Below are 27064 nucleotides of genomic sequence, written 5' to 3' on the forward strand. Positions count from 1 at the left end.
TGCGGACACTAGGGAAGGTGTTGTATTTTAAATCCAACACCTTCTGCCCCCTAACGCAAGTCGTTGTTCTGACTTGCGTTATAACGGTATGCGAAATAATAACGCAGTGGTTGTAACGACCGTGTTGTTATGGCATGCGTTGTTTAGTATGCAAACTAAACGCTGTTTACCGACACTTGCTCGCTTGGTACAATGTGAGGTTCATTTTGATTGTCAGCTCCCCAGTTAAAATGTTTTCAAATATTTTCAGTTGCTACTCTGTGTTTTTGGAGATCTGGCAAACTGATTGATATGGAAAACCATAGATTCCACTTGCAGCTTTAGACTTGTTATTGGTTTTTAGCAGTGATGGTTTTGTACTTCTTTTTAACTAGTGGAATTACCCTTTGCCTTTTCTCTTGTTTATACACTTATAAATATTCCCAAACCCATATGCTACAACTGGATCAATAAATACTATAACAGGCCAACTATAATTTCTGCCACAGTAGACAGTGGAAGGTGACTAAAAGACTTATGGTGAAAACTCTGATATAGTTTGATTCCCATCGGTCAACCTCCAAAAGTCAGTCTGCAGATCATGGCTGCAGCACTACAGGATAGGACTCACCAGTGACTTGTCATGCCATGTTTCGTGCACCTCAGCCTTACTCCATTCCCTGCTACACTGTTTAACCCCTTCAGTGCCCGCCCCTTTCCCCGCCCAGTGCCGGCCGTTGCATTAGCGGGCGGGGTCTATGACGAGCTGGACTCGTCATGGGCACAGCGCCACCGCGGCCCATGACGAGTCCAGCTCGTCATGGGCACTGAAGGGGTTAATAACTTTTATATTGCCCCATTTAATAACCCTAAGACCTCTCTCCTGTTTGGCAGCAGCTAGTGCTTTATCAACCATCTTGTACTGATATTGATCCAGGTTGACTTCATGCAACGTGATGACTGACAATTTACTTGTGTCTTCCAGGCCAGGAATCAAGAAGAAAAGCGTTTATGGATCCATTATCTGACCCGACTGATTGTGGAGAATCACCCAGCTTCCATCCCCCAGAAGGTAACTTAGCAACGAGTGCTCAACCCACAGTTTCCACAGCCACCCTTCTTCAAGACTTGGGGTGACTGTGTTATCATCATCCTTTTGCAGCGTGAATCTTTCTGGATTCACTATGCTGTGCATTATTCCGCGATCTTCCTGTTACATGTAGGAGAAGGAAAGAAGGGGCATTATACTTTGGATGGGCGGATTGCAGGGACCGAATGTGCCTTAGGAGGGGTGGAGGTAGCAACGACATGAAGAGAAGAAGAGGCTGTGAAAGATGGAGACAGAAAGGAGAAGGCAAGGATGAAGAAAAGGCTGAGGTGAAAATGGAGAAGTGGGAACAGGTGAAAAAAATTCCTGACATGCTAACACCATATTCTGTTTTGTTTTTAGGCAAAGCAGGTCCTTCTCGAGAACAGCTACCAGTGTAAGTAAAACCGACTGTCTAATACATAGTGAGGCTGACATTAGATGTGTGTGTATCCATATCTGGCTGTATGGTTTGGGATCTAATTGTGTACATCTCCTATGCTACGACACAGGAAGCCTCTTTTGGATGCTGCACCACTTACTGTCTTCCTCTAAACATCCTGAGATGGTTCTCAACATCCATAAATGACCCTCTACATCCAAAGCTCACTCTAGGCATCCCTTGTACCAGTGCTTAATTTGTAAAATATGAAGTGCCAGGGCTCTGACCAGGAGGCCACTGCAGCTTGCACCACCCATCACCCTGGTCATCGCTCCCAAAACAACTACTAATGATCTCTCTTGCATGTAAATGCGACAGCTTAGATTATTCCAGGTACCCAAAGCTAAAGGAATGGCTGGGGAGGCAGGCATTAGCAATTTTGATGTATATTGTATTCCAAAACTACAGTTGTTCTGCTCTTCTCTAAATTAGATGAGCAGTGCCACCATGTGGTGGACTGTTCCAAGTATGGTGTTGACAATTAGGTGCCGGTGCCGAGCTCCGGGAACAAATTAAGTGTCAGTGCTTAGCACCAGAAAGCCCCAGCTCAAATTAAGCACTGCCCTGTACACTGCAAACATGCACTCCTCTGTGCAGACATCAGTTACTCACTGTATTCATGCACTGTTCACTGCAGATATCCTTGCTTTCTCCACATATCTCTAGCTTGCTTCTGAAGACATCAGCTAGTCACTGTAGGAATTCACTGTTCACTGCAGACATTCTTGCTTGCTCCACATATTTCTAGCTTGCTGCTGCACACATCAGTTAGTCACTGTAGGAATTCACTGTTCACTGCAGACAGCATTGCTTGCTCCACATATTCCTACCTATCTGCACATATGCAGGCACCTTTCGCTTTCAGCAGCAGCTCTTTTGCTTGCTACACACATCCTTAACTCACTGCGGACGTTCTTAGCATACTGTTGATATTCTTATCTACCTGATAAAATACGTAACTTTATGCAGAGATTCCTAGCTCTTTGGAGACGTCCACAGCTTTCTCCAGGTAACTTTAGATAACTAATGACATCACTGACTTTCTCCAAACATCATTAGTTTGCTGCAGATATTACAAACTTACTTCCTATGTCCTATGTTTCTTTTTGGGAGTTATATATAGCGCAAACTTGACCCGAGGGTATGCGAGCACTTAACATAAGAACCATTTGCATTTCAGACACTTAGCCCTCATGAGACCACTTGTGCTGAGCCCTCATCATATGTAAGGTCTCTGTAGGCATTCATATCATGCTGTGGAAAGCACAACCCCAATGCAGACTTTTAGTATGCTGCAGCTATAATTCCCTTTGTGCAGACACTTGTTGCTTGCAGATGTCCCTAGCTCGCTACTACCATTCAGTCAGTAAATAATCTTTATTTTGGCCAATTGCCGTAAACAAGACATGCGAATGAAAAACGTTAAAAGTACGGAGTCAGTGAGACTATGTGCAACATACAAAGCGATAAAAATGGCCTACAACGAACATTTAAATACATTAATAGTAGATGGGTAAAATCAGTAAAACATTATCCCACATTGAACATTGGGACAGCGCCTGGTGGCCCCTGCCCTCGGAATCCCCCCCCCCCCACCCCAACGTATCACGCTCGGAACCTTGGCATCACCCTAGACTCCTCCCTCACCCTGACCCACCAGATCAACGCCGTCGCCTCCACCTGCTTCAACACCCTTCGCATTCTCCATAAGACCTTCAAGTGGAATCCCCCCGAATGCAGAAAGACCGTCACCCACACACTCATAACCAGCAGACTGGACTACGGTAACACCCTCTACGCCGGAATCAACAAGACCCTGATACACAAGCTCCAAACCATCCAGTTCACTGCAGCCAGACTCGACCGCAGAACCCAGCGACATGAGTGCATGACCCTGCACCTACGAGACCTCTACTGGCTCCCCATCGAGAAGAGAGTAACCTTCAAGCTACTCACCCACTCCTACAAATCCCTCCACAACATCGGAGCCAAATACCTCAACAAAAGAGTATCCTTTCAGGTACCCAAAAGGAATCTCTGCTCTGCTGACCTCGCCCTGGCAGAGACCCCACGCATCCGCAGAACCAGAGCAGGTGGAAGAGCATTCTCCTACATTGCAGCAAAGACCTGAAACGAGCTCCCAGTCAACATCAGACGCTCCCCCCACACTGCACACCTTCAGGAAGAGCCTCAAGACCTGGCTCTTCGACTGATCCGGAACTGCACCCCCCCCCCAGTGCCTTGAGACCCTCACGGGTGAGTAGCGCGCTTTATAAACCCCTGATTGATTGAATATACACAAAAGTGACGCTGCATGTTAAAAAAGGGACATTGCTTTTCAAAGGGCTAAAACTAAAACCATCAACTTGATAGAAGGATTCAATGCTCTCAACTAGTTAGTAGGTTAGGGTTAAAACATTAATTGAAACGTCAGCCAAGACACAATTCCCCCATGTGAGGTTCTTCTAACGGCCTTACAGTACTACAGTCCTTTCAGGTGGCCGGAAGTAAAACGTCTTTACTCCTCATTTGTCATATAGCAAATAAGTACCTGGAGACTTCACATACAATGTGTCTGCCGGTGTCCGATTGTAAAATTCTGCAGGCCTCCCCACAGTATGTGGTTCACAGGTTCCTGCAAATAAGAATTATCCATTTGGCCCTGAGCCTACCATACTCAGGGTGAAAAAACAGGGCATGAGCCACCGTTTCTTCACCATGGCCACAAGATGGGCAGACCGACTCATCCATTCTATCTGAACTCACCCGATTTCGACACGTTTGATCAAATTGGTAGTGACTCGTGCCTAGCTAATATTCATTTACCGCAAACATACTCTGTCAGAAGGCATTCCAGACTCTCTGCAGACATACCATCATGCTGTAGGGATCCATGGCTTGTTGCTGGAATCCTTCGATCGCTGCAGATATCTTTAACTTCCTTTTGAAACCCTCAACTTTCTGTAAACATATATTGCTTTCTAGACACCCATAGCTCTCTTGAGTTCTCCAGAGGCATTTTTATGTCTCATTAGATGCAAACATGCACAGCACTCTTCACTGATTTTTAGCTCTCAAACCAATGTCTTGCTGAAATTATCACTAGTTCACTTCAGATACTAAGTGATACCTGCGTCCCTGTTTTTCTGAGCTGCAGATATTCTTAGCTCACTGCCCCCTATATTAGCTAACTGCAGTCATCTTTATCATGCTGTTGAAGTCATCAGTGAGCAGTGAGTCTATTCACTGAGTGAACATTTGAATATCTTTAAGCCTTTTCTGATGTCCTACTGATCTCTGTTTTGCCATTTCTCCAGACTCATCAGACATCCAGTTCAGCCCACAGCTCCTTAAGAAAACTGTCTCTTCCCCAAGGCTGGATGACTCCAGGGGCTACGCACAGGCCAGGAGGCAGTCAGGTAATGGATGCAGGCCAGCAGGAATGCACAGGGCATCATTGTGTGCGCATCATCATCATCGTGTCTCTCAGGTTTGATTCTTCTAGTTCACATCTGATCAAACACGTGTAATTCCAGTCCTTGTTAATACAGTTGTAGATTGTAGGTCACTATCTGATACTGAACAATGGAAGTGATCTAAATGTAACAGATCTCTCTAAGCGACACATCCCTGATTGTATTCTAAAATTTCGTGGAAGGAATATCGATTGGCCACAATATCGTGACCAAAATATTGAAAACCAAAATATTAAGCACGTAAATGCACAGAGGGGGATTTAAATCTACTTTTCTCAACTTCACACCAATGCAGCTTCAAGATACATATATTATCAAGGTACGTATATGTGGAGTTGGGTTTAGAAAATCTCTACATACATACTGGTCGATATTTTGGGCCTTGATATTCTGGTCACGATATTGTGTCCACTCGATATTCCTTCCGTCATATTTTGGGCTGATCAGGATCTCAAGAGAAGCAACAGTACATGTTTAAATATCCAGATCAGATGTCACGAAATCAATGTCACCAGTGACCTAGACCCTCTCTTGATAGAAGTTGAGGTGATTTTACACAGAGTTTTCTTTTTTAAATGAGGCACAAAGAATAAGCCTACGGCACAATCTACCAGTGTGCTGGACTAAAAACAGTGTGCAGCAGTGTTGACTAAATTATGCTGCAAGAAAAGGCAGCTTATGCAGCATAATGCGGCACATTTTGTAATAGTATTACTTCATTATTTTGTACTTTTTACGCATGGCAATACTGTCTGTGCAAAGATTTCACATTCTTAGTGCTACCTTAAAAACTAAATACAGCAAAAAACAAGTGAAAGATGACCAGTCAACCTTTATGGGGGGGCCTTCCATAGTGAGGTAACAGATCACCACGCATTTAGTTATTGTTAATCCGTTTGAGCTACAGACAAAAATAGTTTTGGTTGAAATCTGCAGTTTATGCAATAGGTGATAGTTTATAAGACAAATGTAGCAAATCAATTTATTATGCAGAAAATGACATGGCCACAGAAATGCATTACTCCAGTAAGCCTGGCCTTATGGTTACTCTTTTATTCATTACATCGAATATAGCATGCTAAACGCATGCAAATACAACGCGTTCCGTAACAACGTGGTCGTTACAACGATCGTGTTGTTACAACGCGATGCCATTACTATGCAAGTCATTACATCGACTTGCAGTAGATGGCGCTGTAACATTAGGAATGTATCATTTACTATTCCCACTCCAGCCTACGCAACAGTAGGGAAGGTGTTGGAATAGTAAATTATACTATTCCTTGTGTTAGAGCGCCATCTACTGCAAGTCAATGTAATAACTTGCGTAGTAATGGCATTGCATTGTAACAACACGGTCGTTGTAACGACCGCATTGTAAAGGCATCTAGACCGCAATGTAAAGGTTGTTTCCCATTACAACTACTATACCCTTTGTATTTTCTCCCTGATGTCCTCGTTCGCCTGCATTCACTCATGTTGCACCAAACCCACTCTATTAATCAAGGGCAACAATTGTAGAATCCTTGGTTCCTTTCGACGGCAAACTAAAATTAAATCCTCTACAGAAATGTACCTGTTTGGGTTTCCATTAGAGGAACCCCATCCCCAAATGAGTGCCTTTATCAAAGGTGTCATTATTGTTGCACCATTTTCGGAGTAACTGTACACCCTCACCTTGGTACATGATTGACCACTGTTTCTCCCAATACGGCTGAACTCTGATCATAGACTGATGACATTTGCAGAAATAACTGTACAGTTCCTGAAGACACCACTGCATAAGTAGCACTCCTTTCTCCTCTGAACTCACCACACCTCTGCCATGTTGTTTTCAGAGCCTCCACAGTATATGTACAGCCCAGAGAGGGGTCGGAAGAGCTTCTCTATCCTCAACCTGGATAATGGAATTAGCCATCGCCGCGGGCGCAGGCAGTCCGGTAAGTTATAGGAGACAGGAGGATGATCACTAACCATAATATTAGTGATTAATACACTAACCACCCTTTCAGATAAGATCCTGCTTTTTAGAAGTTTGACAATGCTATATGTCTATGCAAGTCTCTGTAAGGTGGAGAGGGGAAAGTCGACATCAGTACCTGGATAGACTGCATAATAAAGCTTGGGTTAGTAAAAGGGTCAATCCAATATAGCAAATACTGATCCACAATAAGCCATAGGCAATGACACCATTAAAATCAAGAGTCAGCATAAACAAAGACTTCAACTTGCATAGAATGTATGCGTTAGTAATCTTGTCACCAACCTCCACTGTGGGATTTTTAGATTTAAAGTTTTGTGATCTAGACAATACTTTACCTGAGATGTGTGCATTATGTCCATGTGTTACTCATTTGTACTTACTACTTACAATAATTTTTGTGTGAGTGTCACAGGCGCTGATTTATGAGGGCCTGACGCTTTGGGTTACTGTTGCCTCCTGCCTTACCAGGGTGGTGAAAAATCTCAGTGTCGTGTTTGACAAGTTATCCTTTAAAATACAAGTGGCCAGAGTTGCGGTGTTCTGTTACTCCCATCTGAAAGTGTCTAGCAGGGTTCTGCCTTTTGTATCAGTTAACATGCATTGCACATTTCTGCAAGCAGTAAGTAACACACTCTACCTTGGCCTTCCCTCCTACACTGCCCATCATCTCCAACGCGTACACAATACGACAGACCATCTTTTACTGCTATTACCCCACTGGACACCAATTTTGGAGCTCTTGCAGTCATTACACTGGCTTCCTGTAAAGGAGCCTCTAGATCTGCTTTAAATACTTCATGCAAAAGGTACCCTCTGCACTTGTCAGGTGTTCTCATGGCTCTGACCTACCCTATCCTTGTGTTCCCCTTCAGCACTCTCTCAGCAGTACCCAAGGTAGAGAAGATGCACCAGGGTGGCCTTTCATTATTCTTCCAGATGGTATCTGCCTGGAATTCCTTCTCCCTGGAGATTAGGTCTATTCCCAACTTCTTAGTCTTCAGGAAAAACTTAAAATGAATCTCTTCAGGTTTCCCTCAGTTTGTCTAGCAGTAGCTTTAAGTGCTGATTTTCTTCTTAGCACCAGGATACTGTATTGGTAATCACACTTGTAGCAAATATTATCAATAGTATATGTAATTAATAACTAGGATCATAATTTTAACTTTGTCACCCTTAGGTGCTGCTCTTAGACTTAGAACCAGACATCGAAGCCCCAACTCTCCCATTCATAGTTTTCACTTTACCGTACAACCCCATCCATGCCTCTCAACAGAACAAGAGGCTTTTGCAATCATAACTGGGCTCTGAATGTATAATATCACTTCTTAGTCAAATAATACCTACTTTAGACCTCAATGAACATGATTTGGTTTGGAAATTTCTACTAGCTGTGGGTACTGAATCAATTTTCTATCTGGGTAATGCACAGATCCAGGCACTGGCCATACGACCTGTGAGTGGTACAAAAGGGGGTGGTGATGGACGGAGCATCAGAACCAATCAAACACTCACACCCAGTCAACATATCTGGGTTTGATCCATCACCGTTCTTTAGCCCACTCTGCCACCCCAGTTCAGACATGGCCATATGCAAATCAGTCTGACCCTGTGCCTCATGGGAACAGTCCAGCATGAACTGCCAAGCCAGGCCTTCCCTGGACCGGAAACAAGCTTCTTAGGACCGGTTTCTGGCATTTCAGCCGTCTTCAGCCAGGCTTGCTTGAATCCAGTGGCAAAGTGAGCAAGGGACTCACGTCTGAGCATACCCTGCCAACTTATGGCAAACAAAGCGGTACAAAAGGGGGTGGTGATGGACGGAGCATCAGAACCAATCAAACACTTACACCCAGTCAACAGATCTGGGTTTGATCCATCACCGTTCTTTAGCCCACTCTGCTACCCCAGTTCAGACATGGCCATATGCAAATCAGTCTGACCCTGTGCCTCATGGGAACAGTCCAGCCCGAACTGCCAAGCCATGCCTTCCCTGGACTGGAAACAAGCTTCCTAGGACCGGTTTCTGGCATTTCAGCCGTCTTCAGCCAGGCTTGCTTGAATCCAGTGGCAAAGTGAGCAAGGGACTCACGTCTGAGCATACCCTGCCAACTTATGGCAAACAAAGCGGTACAAAAGGGGGTGGTGATGGACGGAGCATCAGAACCAATCAAACACTCACACCCAGTCATCAGATCTGGGTTTGATCCATCACCGTTCTTTAGCCCACTCTGCCACCCCAGTTCAGACATGGCCATATGCAAATCAAACTGGAATGGCATGGTGAGCAAAAAACGATGGATTTAGGCCCAGATCTCTGTACTGGGGTGAATGTATGACATTGTTCTGCATTCTGTCCATCAATTGTTGTTTTTGCATTTGTCACCCCGAGTGGGACGGGTGTGCTCGGACGTGAGTCCTGTGCTCTCCATGCCACCGGAATCAAGCTATCCTGGCTGAAGAGGGGTGAAACCCCGAAACCGGTCCTAGGATGCTTGTTTCCAGTCCAGGAAGGACCTGGCTTGGCAGTTCGGGCTGGACTGTTCCCTTGAGGCACAGGGTCAAGACTGATTTGCATATGGCTGGGTTCAAACTGGAATGGCATGGTGAGCAACAAAACGATGGATTTAGGCCCAGATCTCTGTACTGGGGTGAATGTATGACATTGTTCTGCATTCTGTCCATCAATTGTTGTTTTTGCATTTGTCACCCCGAGTGGGACGGGTATGCTCAGACGTGAGTCCCGTGCTCTCCATGCCACTGTAATCAAGCTATCCTGGCTGAAGAGGGGTGAAACCCCGAAAGCGGTCCTAGGATGCTTGTTTCCAGTCCAGGAAGGACCTGGCTTGGCAGTTCGGGCTGGACTGTTCCCATGAGGCACAGGGTCAAGACTGATTTGCTTATGGCTGGGTTCAAACTGGAATGGCATGGTGAGCAAAAAAACGATGGATTTAGGCCCAGATCTCTGTACTGGGGTGAATGTATGACATTGTTCTGCATTCTGTCCATCAATTGTTGTTTTTGCATTTGTCACCCTGAGTGGGACGGGTATTCTCAGACGTGAGTCCCGTGCTCTCCATGCCACAGGAATCAAGCTATCCTGGCTGAAGAGGGGTGAAACCCCGAAACCGGTCCTAGGATGCTTGTTTCCAGTCCAGGAAGGACCTGGCTTGGCAGTTCGAGCTGGACTGTTCCCATGAGGCACAGGGTCAAGACTGATTTGCATATGGCTGGGTTCAAACTGGCATGGTGAGCAAAAAAACGATGGATTTAGGCCCAGATCTCTGTACTGGGGTGAATGTATGACATTGTTCTGCATTCTGTCCATCAATTGTTGTTTTTGCATACGACCTGTGAGTGCCATATCTCAGGATTTCAATTTCTTTCATGAAGATCAGAGGGAGCAGGACTGGGAAAGGACAGAAAGAATGTATGTGAAAGTGGCTGTGTTGCCCCTGGGGCCAGTAAATAGTGTTTCTTGGCCAGAGGTCTGTATGATGTGGCACCGTTTGTTGGACAGAGCGTGTGTAAAACAATAGCATTGTACCTTATCCTTTGTGGTAAGCAGCATGTATTTGTGAATGCATGTTTAAGTAAACAAAATGCTGCAGCTTGAGACCAGAAGTTTGTTTTACATTTTGTAAGCACTGAAGCCAGAAGAGTCATTCTGAGCTGAAGGAATGGAAGAGAACATGCTAACTTCAGTTCCCATGTATGAGAGATGTTACGCAACTGTCTTGCCTCTGTCTGCTTCCCAACTTTGTGGTGTCTCGTCGCCTATTAGCAGGCCCGAAAACTACTTTTGTGTAGTAAGTTTATTTAAAAATGTGTGCCATAGGTAATATGCATAGTGCCCTCTGCTTACATGTCATCGTGCTCCAGCCTACATGCAGCTTAACCCCTTTCAGTTCGTCGGTTTTCACCAAATTGTGCAAGTTGGAAACTGTATAATACTTCTTCATGGTTCTATTGGTCTACTTCAAATGTCTGAAATCTGTGGTATTTTATGGGTGCGCCTCTTTACTTCCTAATTTAATTTCCCCTCAGTCTATGCCACCACAGAATAATTTTAAAATCGGTATTCTGTGCCAATTATGAGTTTTGGCAGCTGATGCTCACAGATCACGCTTTGCTTGTTTACGCTATAGTCCCTTGAAGCATTCTATCCCCTCTGTACTCCATTACCGCTGTGGTTTCTGAATCAGTGAAATCAGCACATACAGCACAAGTGACCCAGATCTACCCATGGAAATGATATCTTTTTCATCACTGCAAACCAGAAAAATTAGAATAGATGGATTGTGTGCCAAGCACCGAAGCTCGCTCAGAAGAACTAAGGTGGGATTGACAGACGTTTCAAGTCAGTGCATCTCTGTTACTAGCCACATTGAGAGGAAACTTCAGTTGCGCTAGGGGTGAGAGTAGCTCCTTAAGACCCAAATACAGCAGATCGACAAACTATATTTCCTTGAAATGGTATGGTCATACCAGACAAGCTGAACAGGTCGCCGAACATGGAATGCAGTGACGGCCGCCACCTATCTTAAGTAGTAGGGCGGCCGCGGGAGGAGGGCAAGGGTTTGGGGCGGGAGAGGGTTGAAATAATATAAAATAAAAACGTACCTGCCGCTCTGCTCTTGCTGGCGGCCACTTCGCTGCACCTCTCGTCGCCGTCGGCCGGTAGGGGATGGGCCCACAGGGCACAGGCTCCACCCCCACTCCAGACGCTGCTCTCACATGAGAACAGTGCCAGGATGGGTCTGAGCAGCCTCGTTTGTCGTTCAGACAGTGCAATGGAGCCTGTGCCTTTTCTCCAACCCGGCTGTGTAACACAGCCGGGTTGGAGAAACATAAGTGGGCATGTGTGTTTTGCCGGCCTAGGGTGGCCGGCCAAGCACACACGCACACTGAGTGCATTGTACTTCTCCTCTCTCCCTTACATGTCCGGCCCCACCCTGCCCTATAGTGATAGCAAGGCACACACAGCATAAATAAAATGACAATAGCTGGGGTATTGTCATTTTATTTATCATCTGTTAGCGCAGGCTGTGGGGCGACGTTCCCCCGCCATTTTGGAGGAGCCGCCCCTGATGGAATAACAGTTCTAAAACTCCAAACACTATGACGCTTCAGGGGAAGACTATGTATCACCTAAACTGTTGAGTAGCACAAGCACCCTACACAGTAGTCTTTCTTCAGTCATTCGAGATGAGAGGTAAAGAAATCTTCTCTAAATACGTTTAGAGTAAATGCAACAACCCGAAATAATTTTTACTTTTTTTTTTTTAACGTGCACTTTTCATATATTAGAAAGAAATCTGAATGGATCAAAGTGAAATTATTAGTTCTCCACTTCCTTCCAGCAAATTTATGTTTACCTTTCACACATTTTAAAAAGTTAGCGCACTTGATGTACTCTATTCATGTTTTTGTGTTGTTATGTCTACAAGAGGGTGAAACTTTGTGGTCAGGAAAGTTAGAAACCTAAAATGTCAGTAATCATAATGAATGAATCTAGACTGTGCTGATTTTGGTTCTGTTTTTACAAACAATGTAACTTGTATAATGGACAATAAAGTCTAATAGCATGAACATTAAAATATCAGACTGAGTTTACCTTCACACTTTCTCAAGCAAATAAGCTATCAGGACCAAGTTGTTGACCAGTAAAGTTGCTATGGATGTACATGTTACGAGCAATCCTACCTTTTTAAGTGGGGGAACTCGTAATCTTCTTTCCTATTATACAAATAAACTACCTTGAGAGAGAGCTGGAAAGAGGAAACGAGAGAGGTAGAGAGAGATGGAGTGTGTGCGGTGTGTTAGTTTTAGTTACAAGTCTCTCTTAAATCATCACCCAGAATACTAAAATCTCTGTGTCATTTTCAGGTACTTTAATACCACACTAGTTTTATGAACAGCTATCCCTTAAGGAAGATACCTCTTATCCGGTTGGGGAGGTCAAACTTTTCACATATGGATGTAAAACATATAAGCTGCAAATCCGTTTTTGCAGGTATGCAACATATTTCTTTTGCACATGGATCAGTTTTAGGGTCACACATGTTGTGCATAGAATACCATGTAGAGTTTCACTTCTGTGGGTCACATGTAAGTGGTTCAAGAAGCCTTGAATAAGTTCCTCAGTACCATATGCCTTTACATTTTCTTTTGAGTCTGAGTGAAAAGAATAATATTCTGGGTGTATCTTTAATTAATTACATATATGTTGTCTAAGAATGGCTTGCATTTGAATGTTGCTGACCAAGGTGTCTGTAACTTCCCAGTGGGAGTGCATCTTTGGTATACATTGTAATAGTATTCCTGATAAATGAATATACACCTTTATGCACTGTTCAAGCCACTTTACTAGGCCTAACTTGGTGATACCTTTTTCTTTGACTGCCCTAAGGTAGGGTGCACTATAGCACAAGTGAAGGCATATCTGCAGGAGCAGATATGCCCCTAAAATATTGGGGTCCATTCCTTATTAATTTGTGCCAGGGAAGCTATAGAGAGTACATGGGCTGGAAACTTGACAACTTGAGTTCCACAGCACCATGATGTCTTCATTGAACACAGGAGTGTTTGGTACCAAACTACTCCTCTCAATAAATCCACACTGATGCCAGTATGGAATTTGGCATGCAAAATGGCATGCACTCATTTTAATTTATGAGCTCTACTTTCCTTAGTACCATTTAAGGCCTAATGTGTCTAAAGTTCTGTCTGCAGTTGATTGTGATTGGTTGAAAAAAATCGATGATTTCTGATGTACAATAAGCACCAAAAGCCCTCAATAGGACTTGTAGATGTGACAACAATTCTGACATATTTTTCAGACTCACTCAAAATAATTTATTTACGTTGGGTGCTTGTAGCTCATTTAATCACTACACAATTTGATTGCTAGTGGTAATGCCATACTCAGCAAAATGTGCTACATTTCACCACGGTAATCATTTTATGAATCTAAATTACTAATCGCAACCCTTCATAGTCTTAAAGGTTTCTTCATTGTCATCCATTTGAACCTTCTTTCTCAAGTCTGCATTCTTTTTCAAGTGTGGATTTTGAGATGTGCCATAGATGGTCTTCATATCATGCTTTTATTTGTCACAAAACATTCTATATATTCAATTTTTTGTAGAACTTGATTCTTACTATCATAAATCCAATTCATGTTTGGCCTGTTGTTCAGAAAGAACATAACATATCAGGTGTTGCATTAATGCAAGGCAATCTACTAATGAAAACTAATAGTATGGTTCCATTTACTATAGAGTTCATCCGCTCCACCTGGGGAGAGCATGTGACCTAACGGGCTAGGCGGTCGATCTCAAATCTGGGGAACCGGTTTCGAGTCTCGGCAAGGACGCTCAACATGCTGTGATTCTGGGCAAATCACTTAATCTCCCCGTGCCCAACAAAAAGGAATGTGTCCTTGCGTAACGTAACTAGTGCTCATGTAAAGCGCTCTGATACCTTCGGGTCAGGTCATTTGCTAGAGGGTGGTATAATGCTGTTTTATAATGCTTTGTAGAATGCTTGCATACAAGTCTTAATTTCTCTCATAGTTATTGAACATTAACTGAATATATTTTCTCTGGATAAGCTTTGCAACTGAACTCATTTTTACGTTATGATCCCTTCTGTATATTATCTTACCATATTTAGACAAAAACACCTGTATCAATAGTGTCTCTAGACACTCAATCAATCAATCAATCAATCATGGCACTTATAAAGCGCACTACATACCCATGAGGGTCTCAAGGCGCTGCGGGGGGGGGGGGGGGGGGGGGGGAAAGAGCTGCTACTGTTCGAAGAGCCAGGTCTTGAGGAGTCTCCTGAAGGTTAGAAGGTCTTCAGTCTGCCGTAGGCGGCTGGGGAGGGTGTTCCAATGCCTTGGCGGCGAGGTGGGAGAATGATCTGCCGCCAGTGGTTACTCTTCGGATGCGGGGAACGGTGGCCAGGTCGTGGTCTAGACACTATTCCTATGTTAAAAACTGGAGCATGATCTTGTTTTCATGTTTAATTCAATGCACTGCTCAGCTACAAAGGTAGTGAACACAGTACATTTTTGTTATATCATTTGCCACGCGTGACACATTATCTTGATTTAACTCTTCCCTTTTGATGTGATATTATATGATGAGCCATGATGTTACGTTCTGTTGTGTGTTTTTTTCTCTCACGCTCGTTCCTTTTCTCTCTCTCTCTCTCTCTCTCCTCCCTCTCTCTCCCCCTCTCTTCTCTCTCTCTCTCCCTCTTCCCCTCTCTCCCCCTCTCTTCTCTCTCTCTCCCCCTCTCTCCCTCTCTTCTCTCTCTCTCTCTCTCCCCCTCTCCCCCTCTCTCCTCTCTCTTCTCTCTCTCTCGCTATCTGATATGAGGGACCTAAATCATTCATCTGAGAACTGCAGTTAGCCTTGTGCCATTTATTTCTGCTCTATGGAATGGCCCTTCTGATTCTGTTGCTTGTTAAACTTAAAAAGAGTTTTCTGATGACAGGATGCAATTTGTATTTACTTAATTGTTCCGCCACTTCTGTGACACTAAGCTGCGAATGGGCATACTCATGTGGTCTCAAACGCTAATTCAAAAGACTACATATGACCTAATGTCTATGGTCCAGTAATTGTTATTATTTCATATAATATATTGAATATCTTGGATGGGCATTGTGGGAAATAGCTTTCTACTCAGAATTAAGGCCCTGGGCAAGAACAGAACTCTGACCTCTGCACCCCGCTACAGCCCTTCGTCAATGGAAATTGTGATAGAAGAATTAGTGTCCAATATTACTGTGCAGCAATTTGGATCTTATATTGTACATTTCTGATAATGCCAATTTGCTCAGATAAGTTCCTAATTTGTTGTTAATTGCTATTGTTTATTTCTTCCTTTTGCTATATTAAGGATATGTTATGATGTTCCTTGTGTTTTTCCTCCTCAGAGCCTGCAAAGGAGATCCAGGCGGTGATTGGCCAGAGCTGTGAGTATTTCCTCTTGAGATTGTTGTGTGCTTCACCAGTTAGGCATGATAGGCCTGCAGTCTCAGAAACAAACTGGAATTTAAAGCAGTATTTCTGTCTGGACACGTTTACAAGTGTTGTCATTGTTATTACTTCATTTATGATTAGCAAATAGAACAACAATCTGCAATTAATAGTTTGTTACAATTCATTAATTGTACCATCGCTCTTGGCACCGAACATTATGTCAAAGATAAAAAAAAATCCGCCAGAACCAAAAGAGATTTTGACCTTAAATCTTCACTTCTATCAGTTGTTCAATGTCCACCACTTTACTATGAAGGACATTTTACCTGTGAAGAAATAATGAACGAGTAAGAACTTATAAAGCACACTTTCTCCTGCAGCCATCGTGGCCCTGGGAGAAAGGTAGATGAGCCAGGGGTGTCCCCACCCAGCAAAACCACAGCGTTTATAAATGTCCTAAAGTGGAGATGATCTGTAATAAAGCGTTCAGAGATGTGATGGGAGTTCCTGATTTCTGTGGAAGAACTGAGAAAGAACCACTACCCAGAGGGAAGCATCAACAATGTGAATAGTCAGATGATGAAAGGAGTGCTGGAGGGGCTGGTGCAGAGTCAGATTAGATGCATAGGGACCAGAACGGTGGATGGAACAGTGTGGCAGACAGTGCTTTGTTTTCTGTAAATGGACGTGCTTCATAACAGCGAGATAGGGTATGACATGCAAGCCAATACTGCTGATCCAATACTCTTAGGGCCACACACAAGTCTCACAGCAAGATTGTGTATTCTAAAGTATTAGAGGAAATAAAGGTATTACATATTTTTTAGAAATTCAAGAAAAAAGAAACTGGAAGTCACTGTGCATTGATTTCTTCCAACAGAACGTGACTCGTAGGTTCTTAACTACCTTCACCTGGTTGGGAGGATGATCAAGTTCCTCTCGCTAGGTTGAGAGGGCCGATAACACTTTATTGCTCACCACCAGATTTGCAGCCTTGTTTGCGTTAACTTTAAGGAAATTGACCTGCCTCCGGAAGTGAATAGCACATGGACACTCGGAAGTTAGAATTCTGATTCATCCTTAGCAATATACGTGTGTCATCTGTTTCCAAGTAAAAAATAAATGCCAAGTGAGCGGATGAGGCAAGTTCGAAGGCTGGGATTCGTTTTCATCCTCATCTTTCGTGTAAAGCTCTAAGGTGCAAAGCCAGGCAACTGAGCTCCGAGGAGGACGTACATGTTGAACGGGGCAGGAGAGACGACAGAACAACGGGAACAGCACAGGAGACAATGTAGGGTTTAGAATGAACAGATGGAATGGAAAACACCGCAGACAAACTGAAGTGAAAGGAGGGGGACTCAGTTACAGCCTTAATTTAATGTTCATTCTTTGACCTCTATTACCAACATGTCCTCATAGATGCACTTGGACAATTCTGCATTTGACCACTAGATGTCAGAGTAATGCCATGTACGTGAAAGCGGCAGCTCTAAAGCACAGTAACTACTGCTACAGTTCAGAATGTGTTCGTTTCTGCACAGGACCTGCTTGAACAAGGAAGATGCTCCCTCAGTTTCTTATTGATGGAGCACCCACTTGGGATTTTTGGAGCCACTCAGGCAAACCTGTTGAAATAGTATTGGAGCACAGAAGTGATACTGTAGGCCTGTTTCAACCAGTGGTGGCTGGTGACATTTGAAAGTGGTGCGCGTCAAACTATTGCCGTTCCGCACTGCGGTGAGCGAGCGTAGCAAGCGTGCCCGAACAACCTACAAGGGTTCGGGGGGGAGAACATTTTGAAAAAAGAGTGGACAAATGGTGCATTTCCAAGCAAATTTGAGAAAGCAGGAAGGTTAATATAGCAATACGATTGAATTATTTATCATTTAAGAAATTGCCAATTTTTATGAGCTATAGAGGACAATCTTTGCCAGAAGCGCCAAGGAATGCCCTTCACTTCTACTGTTGCTCGTGGCCAGCCTTATGTAAAAACTCCATAGGTATGAGTGAATCTACAGAAACATGATTCTACTGAGACATAAAACTTAGAAAACCAACAAATATCTCACTGCGATCCCACGGCACAAAAAGATACCATGTCAGTGTGCAAGCGCCGCAAACGTGTACAGAAACAACCAGCAGTAAAATCATAGCAGAACAGCATAAACAACGCACCATGAATTCAAGTCACAGAATCGAATTCACACTGTGAAATAACCAGCACAGCATACCCGTAAAGATACATCTCTCTGCACCATCTGAGAAAAGCAACTGCGTGGACAGCATAAATACACAAAATTATATACTGTTAGCAGAGGAAATCACAATTATGTAAAACTCTTCCTGTTTTTTTGGTGCATGAAAACATGTACCTAAACATCTCATTTTCACATCGGCCCGAATGGAACAGACCTAGACATATCTATGACTTTAGAAAAAAGCAAAACATTGAGGCACACACATTTGACGGGGCAACGACGAAAAAACACAGAGACAACTTGTGACTTCAGAAAAACAGAGGACACAAATAAAACCGGAGTTGCTGCAGTACATTAGCAAAAAAAAAAAACATATGGACATCGTTATTTTCGGTCTGTAGTACACCGTTTGACACCCCGTCCACGGAAGGCATAACTATGGAGTTCGCAGCTCATAGCAAGGAAGGCCGGTGCTTGAGGCGCCCCCTGTCAAAGTAGGAACCACGTCACACTTGCCTTTGGCAAAGTACACGGCTGTTGAAAGACCCCCCTCCAAGCGCTACCTAGTGATTGCGCCTGGGAGTGGTAACCCACAGGCCGTGTTGTAACCGGAAAAGCGCTCAACAGTAGTTGCACAGCCGGTGTTGTAAAACACTTATCTTCGTTTGCACACGTACTGGAGGCCTCGTAAATCTGACAAAGGCGCATTAAAATAAATCCAATGAGGCGACTGGAAGCGGGCTCAAGGATGTGTGCAGCACTCATCGCCGGGCGAGGGGCGCAGCCAATATTAATTCCCCCTCATTTTTCCCGTCTCGGGCTCTCCCTTAAACGGTTTTCAGTCACGAGCACATCACGCGCACTGACACCGGCCATAGCTCCCAGTGAATGGTGCGCCATTAGCAGCGCCTTGCACAACTAGGCATCAGTTACGGGGGGTTTAATTGCAATGTATAAAACGTACCTTACCCGTTCCCCGGGTCACGCGCCCCCGCTCCCTGAGTTCCTGCCGCTCCTGGATGGCCGGTCCCGCTTTTCCACAGGTAGCCTCTACCCCTAAGACAATCACAACGCTGCAATGGCAGCGTTATGATTGGCTAGGACGCCGTCCTTGCAGGTGTCTTAGGGGAGGCCGTTTTTTCATGCAGGTACATGAAGAAAACGGAGAGTGCTATGACTGGTTTGGTCGGCCCTGGGGCCGACCAAACAGTCAGGGCCCATAACATTGGGATAGCCACTCCTCCCCGACCCGCCCACCCGCCCGCCCCCAACCAGGCAACTTCTGCTTTCTCGCAGTGTGAGAAGCAGTGGGGCGACGCTCCGACGCCCACGTGGAGGAGCCGCCCCTGGTTTCAACCCACTATTATCGGCTAGAAACGGAATATCAGAAGAAAGGGGCCTTTGAGTCAAGGCCAGACACTGCGACCTATCTTGCTGCAAATGGCCGAAGGTCGGTTGTAGTGAGACATAGCAGCATGCTGGATTCGATGCAAGACCCGGCCGCAACCAATGCTCAGTGAGTTTTGGTGACACAGTGGTTTGGGCGCCGTGCATGCAGGGCCGGACTGGCAGTAGCAGGCGCCGGGCAATCCCCCGGTGCGGCGCACGGGTGGGGGACCGGTTTTGGGCCCCTGGGGTCCGTTTTTGTTACAGGGCCGTTTTTGCAGCATAGCTGCAAAATCGGCCCTGTAGCAAAATGGGACGAAAACTATCCCCGGCAAAGAGATCGGCCGCACCCCCAACCCCCGGAGGAGGGGGGGGGCGGCTGAGCACTTTGTCAGGGCAGGTTTTGGTTCGCAGTCCGGCCCTGCGTGCATGGCTGTGGGTCAGGCCCTGTAGCTTTGCAGAACAAGCGGCATTAGCACCAGGCAGGCCAGACTTAGGCTAGGTGGTGCCTGGGGCAAACACAAATTGAAGTTCCCCTTTATAAAACCAAGCCCCGCCCTCTTAAGCTCCACTCTTCCCAGCACCTTGTTGACAAAACCTGGCATTGCCACGTAATTAATGACAGCCCAAGATTCTGCTCCTGGCTGTCAACTGTACACAGCGCTTAAAATATAGCTCTGGTCATCAGACCTTTTCCAGGAGCCACTGTTTCTTCTGTTTTTATTTAAATGCACTGGTTTCATTTGAAGAAATATATAGATTTAATAGTTTGGGGTGCAGGATGGGTTCTTAATAGGCCTGAGTGGTGAACTCCACCCAGTTCACAGAGTTTTCCTCACTCCTCACTCTGCTGAGCATGCATAATTCTGAAAAACCTCCTCACTCACCAACGTCAAGTTGTCGATCCCGAGAGAGGAAAATCCAACTCCCGGCGAGATTTCTCAACGCGAGCGGGCAAATTTCTTAGCATGGGCGGTCTCAGATGGTCGCGACAGCTCACGTTGAGAAACCTTCCATTCGCGTTGAGAAAGCTGCCGCTCAAGTAAAAAAATCTACTCGAGTGGCAGAAAGGAAGTAGCGTCCTCTTGTGCTGCGCATGGTCCTGTTCATGCTGATTTTACAGTGCGGGACAAAAACAAGGCACTAAAAATCAACGTGAACAGCGTGACCAAATGCACTCCGCCGCTTAAAGAACTCCGCCTAGCGTGGCAGAGTTTTTTAGTTACTTCGCGAAATTCCATGTAGCGGAACTCCGCGAATTCTGCCCAAGCCTAGTTCTTAACATACATTGACAAAGCCAGTACAGCTTTATTTTTTAACAATGAAAAGTTTTAGTGGGCTGCTTATAAAAATGTGCGGTCGATGAGGTGTTGCAAAACTGTATAGCTCAAGAGAGTATTTTAACACGCTAATAATTTAACCAAGGAACGACGGCTCGCATTCCTGGGTCTTAACCACCAGAAAATGTTGCCCCATTAGATGCAACATGTTCATTCTGGCCTTTTATTTATTAGCATTCTGGTGAATGAAGGTTTTTTCTATTATATATGCAGGGTTACAATTATTAAAATGCAAATAATATAGCACAAAAAATGTTTCTTGGCAGCCTAAACATAGCAGCATGCCAAAGCTTGATTGCTTACAATATTCATTTAACAAATTTGTGCATAAATTGAGTAGGAAGCCATATAAAATTGCAAAGGATAAACAGCATCACTTAGTGGTTTCGTTTTTGATTTGTACATTTACTAGGCAGCAATATAAACGTTTACAAGAAAAACACACCACTTAGTGGTCCAGGCTGTCTAGAGGCAGACACTGATTGACCGTATATTGAGGGATATGGAGCTTTGGGCTTTGATACTGCTTGATTACGTCTCAGTGTTTATGTCACAACATCACTTTAAGTGAATGTTGACTGTTGTTACCCCAGCCATCCCTTTCAAAACACTGCTCACGCATGCTACGCTAAAATTCAACATGAATAAAACCTGTAATTGCCTTGTATACCTTACTAAAACATTCCAAAGGCAACAACCTTGACAGCCCGACCCTCCCCAGCTTAAAGCGCCATCGCATTTCTTCTCTCGGGTTTTGTTTACGGACTCCAGTTCTCCTCCCTTCTCTTTCCTGGGTACCGCCATCATCCTTGCACTGTTGCTACTTGTGTTGTGTGTGTTAATAAAGCTTGGTGCCATATTTTCACTATTCAAAATGGACAAAGCATTACCTTTTTCATTATTAAAAAAGTAATACTAATAGCCTCTTACGTCTGACACTTGGAGACTTTAATTATACTCTTGGTGATATAATTTACTCCGTCACTATCAATTTTGTATTGTGCATTAGTGATTTATTTTTACTACACTAGTACACAGACTGCAATGTAATGATTATAGCTAGTCTTTGCCAGGGTGGGAAATGTTGGTTTCAGGGGTGGCTGGCACACATATGCATCGGTGGGGCTGGTGGGTTACTAAGTGGTGGGTTGGTGGATGCGCGCGTGCAGGCAAGGCGAGTGGCAAAAAAAAGAGTCACCTACCTGCTGCATGTCCGACGTCCTCCTCTGTCCCTTCTCTGTCGGCTCCGCGGGCTCCAGCCTCCCGAAAATTCCACGAACCAATCCTGGCGCTACTCTCATCAGCATGAGAGCAGTGCCAGGATTGGATGGAGCGTCCTGGCTGGATGCTTTTTCAGGCCCTGGAGGCCTGTGCTTGGTCTCCACCCAGCTGTCTAAGACAGCTGAGTGGAGAGCTGCAAAGTGCGCATGTCACTTTAGCCGGCTCATGAGAGCTGGCCAAACTGACATGCGTACTTTGGAGGGTCCATCTTGCTCCTCCAGGTCTCTATGCTGCCAATCAGCAGCAGAGGAGGGCATGCCCCTATTTATCCTGGCTGGAGGCTGCTGCACACTAAAAGTAAAAAATAATATGGCAATGAAATAATTTAATTGCCATTTTATTTTTCACGTTTAGCGCCGTTGCAGTGAGTGGGATGGGGAAACACCCCTCGCCCTCACGAAGAAACAGCTGCCGGTTGGTCTGCAAGTGCTGATTCAGGCCAGATTTCCATGATAACCAGTGACTGTGTGAATGATTTAGATTTAAATAATTGACATACACGTACCCTATATGTCTACCCTCAGACTCTGACATGGTTCGGCCTTCATGAACCATTGTCCGGCACCCCCGTCCCAAGGGGTATGGCTGCGGCAATGAGAAAGAGCTGGATCCTGGTTTTATCCCCATGTTCTGTTCCTCTTGTTTCACGACGCCTGTTTCCACTAAATGACATCTTTAGTGGAAACTCCACTTAATCACATTTAAAAGGTTTCTATTGGAGTGTCTAGCAGACTAAAAGAGGTAAAAGTCTTGTTGTTAAAAACAAGACATCCTGGGCAGTAGACACCATTAGACTCTAATATTCAGTTCCAAGAAATACACTGATTTTTTTTTCATAGTACAAGGATATAGCCAGTGTAGCAAATTATGTAGAAGCACTTGGTGGTCATTCGGGTGGGGCAGGGGTTTCCTCAAATTTCACTTAGGTTTGACACCGCAGGTGCTACATGTCATCTCTGTGTCTCTCTGTCTTTTGCCTACTTTGCTGTCACGCCCCTTTTAATGTCTTTAGCCTCTCACACTTTGCGTGACCAAATAACCCCTTCACCCAAGCCACCCCATGAGCCTCTCCCTCATGTTGCCTTCACTCCGATACCCTCTTAGGTCCAGTGCACTCCACGTAGCTCTTAACTCATGTCGCCCGTCCATGCTCCAAATTCTTTCCTACCCATGTTCTGCCTGTGCCTCCCTTGCTGCACTTCTCCTGCCAGTGCCCACTTTCCTGTGCTCCCTTTTTCCTCCTTCCTTGTGCTCGAAGGGAGCCATTTTATTTTCTCTCGTTTGCATCCTTGTATAAATACGTACCCGCTTTGAAAGGTACTTAAAGGCTATGAGACCTGGCGGTATATATGCGCTATACAAGTTCAAATTAACATAACATAACATACAAGAATAATGGCAAATATGGGTTAGGTGGAAAACAGAAATATTTCCGCAGTTTTCTAGATAAAAAATATGAAGAAATTGATTTTGATTCGGGAGGCAATTTGCTCCATAAACGAAGAGCCAAAGTGGAAAAGGATTTTCCACCGAAAGAAGATTGCTTGAATAGCGGAGCTATCAATAGGATTCAAGAGGGTGTTCGAAGACTATGTGATGGCATATATTTAGTCAGTTTAGGTTTAAAATAAATCAGGGTGTCTGTCTCTTCATGCCTATTTCACTTCTGCCCGAGCCTCGATGTGCTTCTCTATGCAAGCTCCTGCTGTAGATAAAGCCGTGTTCCCTGTACCTCCGCTGCCTTCTCTTCATTGGTCTCCTGTGGTACCCTGACCATGTGCTTTTATGCCTCTTCGACCAGGTCTACTTTGCACCCTCAGTCTCAAAGCGCACGTCCATCCTGCCAGACCAGGATATCCGGCCTACCCTTTGCCACTGTTTCCCAAACTTCTATGCCACTGTATTTCCCAGCCACCCACCAACCATTCTCTGCACCTCATTGTCAACTGCACCTTCCTACCCTCTCATCCTGCACCTCATTGTCAACTACAACTTCCTACCCTCTCATCCCTCTGACTCCTCAATCAACTCACCCCACATCTCCCTTGACACCTGCCCAGTACCAATGCCCCTGCCCACCTTGCTGCTCAAGTTCTATACCCCTCTGCCACACCTCCTTGGTTCTGCCACAAGCACTCCAGTGCCTCTTTGCCCTTGTGTCCCCCTCCTTGACTTTGTGTCCCTGGCACAAATTTACATTTTAGCTATGTTGGAGTTCACATGTAACTGGCGAAAAAATGTAAAACAATGTTTCACTTGAAAAAATACAACATAACTTTTCCCAAAGCTGCCACCTTGATTGTGACGTTCAAAATCTCAAAGATATCAGCTAAAAATTCTTGGATATCCCAGGAAATTCCAAACGGTCACTTTTCCACTACTGAAGAGCACATTGAAGGAATATTATCGATTTTTACAGTCTCACTAATGGTCCCGAATTAAACAAAATAATACCCATGGATCTTGATTCACATTAATAAAACATTCCAAATAATATAAAAGTGTACTATCTGTTCTTTCTGTCTTTCCATTCTACTGAGGATGAAAAAGACACATACAAGGCAATTAAATTTTCAAAAACTTAAAGCATTTCTTTGCAGCTCTTTGCAAATTTTGCAAACGTTTTCATCATAGCACAACCCAAAACTGATTTCTGGCAGAGACTTCCTAAATTATAAAGCAAAACACATAAACAGAAATTAAGTAATAATGCAGCACCCATCAATCTACCCTATTGCGTCTCATTGAGGTCCTGAGATGAAGAACCTTGAACTAAGTGGGGCCCGGAAGCAGGAAAGTTTGCACCATCTATTGCGATTGCTAGATTGCCAATTGCAATGCATCTACATTGAGATGCGCAGTGCTTGTAAAGAGAAATGTAATGATAATGCAGCTTCCAACAATACCCTCCAGCATACTTCACATTCAGGTCTTGAAATGCAAAACTATGAGCTGAGTGTGGTCTGAAGCAGGAAAGAGGGAGGTCATCTGCCGCCTGCACCACCCATACCCTGCCAGCGCTGCCAATGGCAGTACCAACATTACACCCAACCATCCACTCCTATGAGTGTGACATTTCAGACCATTTCAGATCACACAAGACTATAATAATTGCATGAAAGACTGGTATTATTAATTTTTAATGTATTTTAACTTGAGAAACACGGTTGTTGTGCTCATCTCGAAATTAAAAAGATAGCGCCACCATGTGGTGAACTGTCAGTAGAGCCGATGCTCACAATTAAGTGCCAGTGCCAAGCACTGGAAACCACCGGCACAAATTAAGCACCGCCTGTCACTCTCTTGTCATACTTTTGAGTTGCTTGTGTATCATGTGAGTGGGATAGAATCTCGAGCTGATGAAGGGCCATTGGGGAGGCGCTGGTCCATCCATATTTAAGGGTGTTCGGAGGGGGTGGTGTTTGAAACGGACTCGTGACAAGTTTAAGTAAAAGTGGAGAACACCAGAACAACAGAATTTCTAAAAAGGTGCTGTTCAAAAAGAGCTGCCTGATTTGGGAGGAGAGCCAATGCCAAGACTGGTTACGGCTTCCAGGCCATACAGGGGAATGGCCAGACCAGATTGGCCTGGTTGTAAGTTGTTAACTTGTTTATATATTGTCCACCCAACCCACTCTCACATCAGACAAATAGTTCTTTAAAGATTATAAAGGCTAGCAACTCCTACTAGTTGTCCACGAACATGATGGGTATTTGGGCCCATTTTGTGCGTTTTATTGACCCAGCAACACTAATCACTACCAGGTATTACCTGGTAGTACTTGCCCAAGCAAAGACAGAAGTGAGTATTATTCGCATCTGCTCCTCATAGGAGCTAGGGCAAAATAGGTGCAAATACCGCTTGCGCCCACTAGCGTTTGGGTCTCTATGACTGTATTAGAGTAATACAAAGACTGAGGGTCCAGAAAAGTGACCAAGGGGCGAAAGCAGAGAATGTGGTACTGACAAGGTGAGGGATAGGGGATCCTGGTGGCAGAGGATGCTGTTTCACAGGAAGCACTGATAAATACTCACGTGCAAAGCTAATGCAATTCTGTGTCAGGCCTGCTGTTTATTACCTCTGACACAATCTGCACAGCAGCCTACTCGAAAATGAAAACCATCTGAAAGCACTGCTCTCAATCACTCTGATCAGCTCGCTTTTGTTCGTCCTTATCGCTCTCTCCAGGTTGCTAGACCCTCTACCCCTCTTCGTATTTCTTTCTTCCTCCCTTTATGTCTCTCTGTCTCTTTATCCTACTCCCACTTCATTCTTCAACAGACTTTGTTTATCCACCCACCTCCTTTACTCCTCATTTCTCTTTGTTGTTCCCTTCCCTTATTTGTCCCTCACACACTCTTTATCCCTCTTGCATTATCCTTCACATTAGTCCTCTCCTCTCTTTATACGTAAATTCCCTCTCTTTGCCTCTCACTTCCTGTATTTATAACCCACTCCCACTCTCTTTATCATACACTCTCCCTCTGTGTACCATTACCTTCTTCACTCCTTTTCATTCTCTTCATTTCCCCTTTCCTCCCGCAGTTTTTCACTCTTTCTACCTTTACCCTTATCTCCGCTGCCTTCATCGTTTACTGCCCTTATGTATCCCTCTTTGTATTATTTGCTCCTAAAACAGCAGTTGAAGAGACCCTTGTGTTTCTTAATGCTTGTGAGAGTAGTGTCTTCCTTGTTCCAGTCAGGGTCGATACTGCATCAAGGCCCTGAAGTCAGCTGCAAAATGCTGCCACCACAGGAGGACACAGAGGGTGCCTGACTTCAACAAATCGCCTCAAATTGCCCTGGTACTTGGGAAAGTGAGAGTATGAATGCCAACATGTAATTTTGCCTGGTGCTCAGAAAATCCTTAACTGGATCCAACTTCTGAACATCT

General features: G+C 44.5%; 1 protein-coding gene across 1 annotated transcript in view; it reads left to right on the forward strand.

The window, feature by feature from the left end:
• LOC146797786 (uncharacterized) overlaps window positions 1-27064 on the forward strand; it is a 420200-nt gene that overhangs the window by 314019 nt on the left and 79117 nt on the right. Inside the window, exons 11-15 of the mRNA XM_085624971.1 lie at window positions 965-1051; window positions 1430-1463; window positions 4826-4927; window positions 6823-6924; window positions 15919-15957. Coding sequence (XP_085481097.1) covers window positions 965-1051; window positions 1430-1463; window positions 4826-4927; window positions 6823-6924; window positions 15919-15957 — 364 coding nt within the window. The remainder of the gene's footprint in view (window positions 1-964; window positions 1052-1429; window positions 1464-4825; window positions 4928-6822; window positions 6925-15918; window positions 15958-27064) is intronic.

This window comes from Triturus cristatus, chromosome 9, assembly GCF_964204655.1.
Source record: "Triturus cristatus chromosome 9, aTriCri1.1, whole genome shotgun sequence".
NCBI lineage: Eukaryota > Metazoa > Chordata > Amphibia > Caudata > Salamandridae > Triturus > Triturus cristatus.